The following is a 6,820-nucleotide window of genomic DNA, read 5'->3' as shown; positions in this document are numbered from 1 at the left end:
CTAAGGCTGTGTGTTGTGGGCATTCAAAAGAGCCATGAACAAATTGTTTCATCGTATCGTATTGCGCCACATGGCGTTGACTGGACCTAACTCTTCACCCCTTGTCGTTCGCTTCACACAGTTGTGGTCCGCTATCCATTTGCGCAAGCCAAACCCTCATTTTTTTCTCTATTCGCTTGGGCTGGCCGGTTGAATTCATCCGTTTGGGACGAACGCTAAAGCGTGACTGTTGTGGTGTGTGCAGGCGAGGTATTCTTCCGTTTGTGGCTCCGTTGAATACCCACAACTTGTTATCTTTTTTAATATAATAAAACTGAAAAAAGGAAAAAAGAAAACAAAAACAAAAAAGGTTTTTTTTTTTTTTTTTTTTTTTTATCAAAATCGTTTCTTATCATTGTTATTCACTTTGAGCCCTGCAAACATCCCTAAACCAAATCGGGCGATAGTCAGTGAAATCAGACGATTGTAACTGTAAGTTGTTTGTTAAGACTCTCTCTTTCTCGTTTTTATAGGCTGTTTAATTATTGTTTGAATTATTAGGTTCCAGGAAACAACTAATTACGAAACCCTAATTTCTCGAACTATAAATTGTTCCGTCGCTCCCTAAATTAATCCCAGTTATGGAAGAAGAAACACACACATTTCTATGCAAAACATTAAGCTCTATTTTGATTTCTGCTTAAATTAAATATGCTTCTCAAATTCTTTTGATTATTTCAATCGTCAACGACTGATTATTTGATTATTTCAACTTTAAGCAGCAATATTCCAAATGTTTTATTCCAAACTTATAATTTGATATATATATATGAATAGCTTATGTTTTTACAGTATCTTGAGCTAATAATACGTCATGAAGAAAACTATGCCATGGAGTGATAATGATGACGATGACGATTCTTCATCTGGTGCCTCTTCAAGTCCCGATACAGATGCGTCTGATGATGAACAAGTTTCAAAAAAGAACAAACTGACTTCTGCCAGTTTATCCAAATCTAAAGGTAACCTTTGTTTCCATAGAAAAAAGTAAAACTAGCTACTCAATGTCTCTAGTGTAGGGCTGTAAACGAGCCAAGTCAGGTGGGCTCAGGGTGCTCGGTTCGCTTATCTTACGAGCTGAAACGTTGACCTTGAGCTTGACTAATTTATAAACTGCAGAATATATGATATTTATTTGTATATTAAAGTTTGAGTTATTAGTTATATAATATAAAAATTTGGGGTTTACTTTAAACGAGCAACTAACTGACGAGTGGCTTACCTTGGATTGGATTTGGATCGTGTATCGTAATGAGCTAAAATGTTGAGCGCGGCTCATCTAAAGCTCAAGCCAGCTCATGGCTCGCTGAGACATATTGTTTATTTTTAGAATTTTTAAGTTTTTTCACACACAGTGATATACATAAAACAAAAAAATAATAAATTTAACGTACAGATAATTCATATATATTATAAAAATTTGAGTCTAATCTATATTTTATTAAAATTTGGGCTTCAACTTAGACGGGCCAAACAAGTAAGCCAGCGAGCCCGCTAAACATCAGCTTGTTTACAAACTGAGCCGAGTCGCAACGGCTTGTTTACAAACGAACCATGAGCTCTTTGAAGTTTGAACAACCCTTCCTAAATCGCAAATGCAATGGGCCAAGAAATCTATTGGCTAGTTGAACTGGATTTGATCCGAAATACATTCTATACAAAAAAAATTTAGCATTATGCGTGTCGGATATGCAAATTGTGTCATTCCAATAATAATTAAACTTTTGACTATTATGCAGTCAAACCGATGAACCGCAAGAGTAAAGGCATTGACTTTGAGGCATTAAGTCAACATGGGTATAAAGGCGGGTTGTCTGTCTTAAAAGTCCCACCACCCAAAGAAGACGATAAGAACCGTGATTGGTCATGGTCAACGGGCAAGGAAACCCGTGGTGCAACCGAGACCGAAGAAAGTTATCAAGAAAGGCAAAAAACACGGGCCGCACTACGTGATGGAGAAGAGCTCGCACACGCGCGGACTCAGAGAGAGAAGAATATTTCATTTTCGCAGAAGGAAAAGAGGAAGAGAGATATTGGGCAGGCTAGTAGAGGGAAGAGTTATGTTGAAGAAGAGAAGAGGTTATTGAGGGAAAATGGGGTTTATTCTGGTTTTGATTCTTGATTTTGTTGTCATTATGTATGAAGTTTATGTTACTTTAAGTTTTGTGATGATGTTGACATGCATGTAGGACTTGTCGGGTGAAATCGGATGCGTTGTGTACTTTTGTAATAGGTTGAAACGGCTTCTGGTTAGAATGTGTTTGTTTTAAGAATGGGTTTAATGTGCATGTTTTGACTAAAATGTGCTCTAAGTGAATGGTTTTAGGAAATTCTTTGGTCGCCTCCCATCTCTGCAACTTCATCTATGTTCACACTTTGGTCGATTATCTGGAACACCAAGTGCAAGCCTGGAATCGCGATCCTGCAACTTCCTGACATGGCTGGCTTGTTTCACGCCACTTTGGTGGCTCCCCAGCATTTAGTCTAATTCTCGTATTTATGTGTAATATACGAACAATGATTCTGATTCAGCACATGACCCGAAAAAAAAGTGATGGGCCCACCACCGATTGGATATAGATGATCATATGGCAATTTCAACACCTAGGAATGGGTTAAATCATGTTATATTTTCTCTCTTTTGAGTTCAAATAACAAATATACCTTAAAAAAACTGGTCGAGACAACTAAAAAACAAAAAAAATGTTATTTACAAGGCAATAAACCTCTTGAATCATTTGGCATAAAACCCAACCGTAATACCCTACAAATGATGGTGGAGGAAATAAGATCAAGCACCACAATGACGGAGGAAGCAAAAACAACCCGGGGCTTCGTCATCCTCCGACACCATTCCACCACCTTTGCTGGTGTCTACTGCTTCCAACAACTTCACGATCTCCTCCATTTCCGGCCTTTTTTCCGGGTTTGCATCCCAACATTTCTTCAAAATGCTCTCAAAAGAACTTGGACAACACTTAAATTCTGCAAAAATATATCCGTACTTTTAAAAATGTCTTTTCTGCTAACATTCAATTTAAATAGTATATTGTATTTTTTAAACATTACTTGAAGTTGAAAATGAATCACTAACTGTAATTATTACTAAAGTTAGTACTATGGTACCTGATGAATTACTCCGGAAGATACTTCGTCAAAACTAAGATCGGCATAAGGTATGTCACAACAATAAATCTCCCATAAACATATCCCGAAACTATAAACGACACATTTCCTATTATAAGGTTTTCCTGCAAGAACCTAAAGCCGTACCAATTAAACAACATAGTAATTTAAAATGTATATATTGTCATTGCATAAAATCTTTCAAAAAGTTATATTACTTTAAAAAGATATATCTGTTATAACCATATTGATTAACACATCTATTATCTTTAGATAATCCAAACATTTTGGACAAATTTGGCTCTAGTCAACCCATTATGAACTTATGACTCATTATCTAACCCGTTCATTCTATCACCTACAGCAGTTATACATACCTCTAGTGCCATGTAACCAAGAGTTCCGGTTTCACTAGTCATGTCTCTACAATTTCGTGCTTTAACACGAGCAACTCGGAAATCAGCAATCTTAAGTGTTCCATCTGTATCTAACAGCATATTTTCGGTTTTCACATCTCCATGAACGATCTTTTTGGAGTGAAGATAGCTTAATCTGAGAAAACAGTGGTTAACTAGTTAAGAACTAAACAATACCCTATTGCTAAAAAAATAAAACTCACCCTCTAGATAGATCAAGAGCAAATTGAATTACCACTTTGAAAGATAACTTCTTCCTTGAGTTTCTGATCAAGAAATTTTTGACAGTCCCGCCTTGAAGATATTCGACTACAACACAACAAGCTCGATATGGTAGAGGCTTTTGGCCCGTATTCAAATCGTTGTCTGATGGGATCTTGAGTTTCAATATTCCCACTGAAGCTCCAATGAACTACAATTATATTTAAGCCACCATTAAAAATAAAAGAAGGCGCGTTACTAAGATGGACAGTGTAACAGGTGAAAACATATTCACATTGAAACGGGTTTTCAACAAATACTATATTGTTACAACAATAACAGCATTGTAGTGTTTTTAATAAAGCTACTAGGAGGCCGTAGGCATTAAAAACACTTTATGGGCTTCCAAATTAATAAGTTAAAAATATGATTAAAAAACTACAACAACAATTTAGTATTTTTTTTTTTAATAAAACAATTGACTATAAACACACTATTTGATGCGATGGTAAAGATGGTTTAGTCTTAAAATGATGGTAAGGGGTTCAACCTCACTTAAGGTGGTTTGTACATATTATATTTGATTTTTTAAGCATTAATAAAAAATCATTTTTTTTACTGTGAACTTAGCTGTTGTTTTTTTATTTGACCCGTTACAAATAAAACAATGACCGAAATTGACCTTTGTGATATTTGGATGATCGAGTTTATACCAAACAGCAACTTCTCGCTCAAACGTTCCACGAAGAGCGAAAGCCTGGGCGGCAGTAATACCACCGCCATCGCTCCAATCCAATACCTTAACTATAAAATTCCATAATTCAAATCAATATAACCTTATAGCATAATGACAATTCAATATTTATAAAAATTAACCTGCCACATCTTGATCATCATAAACACCCTTGTAAACAGTACCATGATCAGCTATAACATTCTTTATATCCAGTTTAGTCAAATCAATCTCCCATTCTTCCTGAATTTCTCTCTCCTTTGACCAAATCTTTGCTAAATGTTTATCCAGTTGCACATCAAAGCTCATAAAGTCAATACCCAATTCCGTTGACTTTGAACCCAACTGAGAGTTTGACTTTTCAAAAAGGTTTGACTCCTTCATATCCATCGTAAGTTACAATTTGTAACATATGAAAACTCAAGAATATATGAATATGAAGAATGGTGAAACCCCAGATGAATAAAAGGATTTCTGGAATTCTGGGATTACATAAGATGAGGGTGATGAAAGTGGGATTGGATTTAAATATTAAACTATTGAAAGAATTAAAAGTTTAAAATTCAAAGGGGTAGAAAAGTGGATAGATATATAATCTTTTATTGAGGAATTTAATTTAGAGAATTAAGTGGAGAATTTGAAAGTTAATATGAAAAGGGCGGTGAGGGAATCTTGATGGTGGAGAAGAGGATAGACGGCTATTTGAATTAAATAGTTGCATGGAAAATAAACAACTACCGGCAAAATTAATTAAAACATATAAATAACTAGTTTTTGTCTCCCGTATTACGGGATTTTTTATATTATTTGTTATAATATTTATTTATTTTTTGAATTTATATTTTTTTATTATAAGAAAGTTAATAATATACTTATGGTTTGATTGATAAATTATTTCACAAATAAATAAAATATTTAAACCCGGTTTAAAAGTTATATGGTTTTGATGAGACACAAGACCCGTTTATTTCTTTTACTATAAAATTGGTTTTTTAATTATAAATAATATTTATGAAAGTTAATAATATACTTATTGTTTGATGAGACCCAAGACCCGCTTAATTTTTTTTACTATAAAATTGATTTTGTAATTTAAATAATATATATATATCTTTTTTAAAATAAATAATATATTAATTTTTAGTATATCCTATTTTATAGGATTTTTACATCAATAATAAGGTGAGAATAATTTTTAATTTAATGAGATGTTAACCCGTTTAATAAATATTTGGGTTTGGTAAGACTCATACCCATGAATTCGGGTCAAATGCATGAGAAGCCTCTATTTGAAAATCAATGAAATCTAGTGACTCCAAAAAAAGGGGGAGCGACCACATCGCGACACATATGATTTTTATGTTTTCGTTTATATATATTATAGATTTGGGTGAAATGGATGTGAAGCGTCCATTTACAAATAAAGTATTCTGATAGCTTGAGAGAATGTAGGTAGCAACCCATTTTTAAATGTTTCGTTTATATATTTTTAAGATATTATTATACAAATTTCAATTTATTTCAAGTAATAAGTAATAAGACTATGTGTAGTGGGGGTTACAAATCGGGAATATCTTATATGTGGCACCTAGTTAGTAAATGAATAATTTTTAATTTAGTGGTGTAATGTCATGGTTTTGTAGCCTCGTCACATCGTCACGTCATCTTTTTTATTTTCTTTTTATAATTAAACTAGTTTATATCCCCCGTATTACGGAGGTTGTGTTTCTTTTTCTGTCTAATATTTATATTTTTTTGGATATTAATTTTATTTATTGTAAGAAAGTTAATAATATACATAAGGTTTAATGATGAAAGGGTTTCACAATTAAATAAGATGTTATAACTCGTTTAAAAGCTATGGTTTTGGGAGACACATGACTGTAGGTTCCCAGCCAGATCTACACAAGAGTATCTCGTAACACGAGGGTGCGGAATCCCTACCTATACGATACGAGTGCTAACACGATGAACACGTAAATCACACGCAAACACACAAACACAAAGGAATACTTGTTATATTGCGATGTCGATAAACCAAGACACCAAAAACATGTAACACCAAAAGTCACAAACTCAGCCGTCAAGTCAAGTAAAACACGTAGCCGAAGTTAGGTTATAAAGCACGACAACTTCGCCTAACATACTAGGCGAAGTTGTCCCTAACTTCGCTACTCGCCAAGTTCGCTTAAACAAAACGCAAACTAGCAAGTTCAACACAATAAGAACAATGTGACGATTACAGACACAAATAAACACGAGATAAATGAACTACTGGCATCATGCACCAACAGACTCCCCCTTG

At 34.1% G+C, this 6,820-nt stretch overlaps 2 protein-coding genes across 3 annotated transcripts; one reads left to right on the top strand and one right to left on the bottom strand.

Moving 5' to 3' along the window:
• The first annotated feature begins 406 nt into the window (after positions 1 to 406).
• Positions 407 to 2,229, top strand: LOC143634743 (uncharacterized). Of its 2 annotated transcripts, none has more exons than XM_077102747.1 (3): positions 407 to 471; positions 832 to 1,001; positions 1,779 to 2,229. In XM_077102747.1, the coding sequence occupies exons 2-3, from the start codon at positions 854 to 856 to the stop codon at positions 2,159 to 2,161; spliced, it is 531 nt and encodes a 176-aa protein (XP_076958862.1). In that variant the 5' UTR covers positions 407 to 471; positions 832 to 853; the 3' UTR covers positions 2,162 to 2,229. The 2 variants fall into 2 exon arrangements, with proteins under 2 accessions (XP_076958862.1, XP_076958863.1); XM_077102748.1 differs by having other exon boundaries at positions 419 to 478.
• Positions 2,230 to 3,105: 876 nt separating this feature from the next.
• Positions 3,106 to 5,179, bottom strand: LOC143634741 (serine/threonine-protein kinase 54-like). The gene is made up of 5 exons (XM_077102746.1): positions 4,659 to 5,179; positions 4,465 to 4,586; positions 3,785 to 3,993; positions 3,543 to 3,717; positions 3,106 to 3,300 (listed from the first exon to the last, which is right to left on the bottom strand). The coding sequence occupies exons 1-5, from the start codon at positions 4,903 to 4,905 to the stop codon at positions 3,157 to 3,159; spliced, it is 897 nt and encodes a 298-aa protein (XP_076958861.1). The 5' UTR covers positions 4,906 to 5,179; the 3' UTR covers positions 3,106 to 3,156.
• Between the last annotated feature and the right edge of the window lie 1,641 nt (positions 5,180 to 6,820).

Source organism: Bidens hawaiensis, unplaced genomic scaffold, assembly GCF_021521415.1.
Source record: "Bidens hawaiensis isolate Kalapana, Puna unplaced genomic scaffold, B.hawaiensis_p1.1 tig00007232_1, whole genome shotgun sequence".
NCBI classification, from domain to species: Eukaryota; Viridiplantae; Streptophyta; class Magnoliopsida; order Asterales; family Asteraceae; genus Bidens; species Bidens hawaiensis.
Note: the sequence above shows the minus strand (reverse complement) of the source record. Positions and strands in the feature narration are given on the sequence as shown.

Excerpts from the sequence above, each read along its gene's own strand:
- LOC143634743 (XM_077102747.1), top strand. The coding sequence starts at position 854 with ATGAAGAAAACTATGCCATGGAGTGATAATGATGACGATGACGATTCT. Across the intron at positions 1,002-1,778 it reads CAGTTTATCCAAATCTAAAG|TCAAACCGATGAACCGCAAG; the intron begins GTAACCTTTGTT and ends ACTATTATGCAG.
- LOC143634741 (XM_077102746.1), bottom strand. The coding sequence starts at position 4,905 with ATGGATATGAAGGAGTCAAACCTTTTTGAAAAGTCAAACTCTCAGTTG. Across the intron at positions 4,587-4,658 it reads TGATGATCAAGATGTGGCAG|TTAAGGTATTGGATTGGAGC; the intron begins GTTAATTTTTAT and ends GGAATTTTATAG. Across the intron at positions 3,301-3,542 it reads TTGGTTACATGGCACTAGAG|GTTCTTGCAGGAAAACCTTA; the intron begins GTATGTATAACT and ends GTACGGCTTTAG.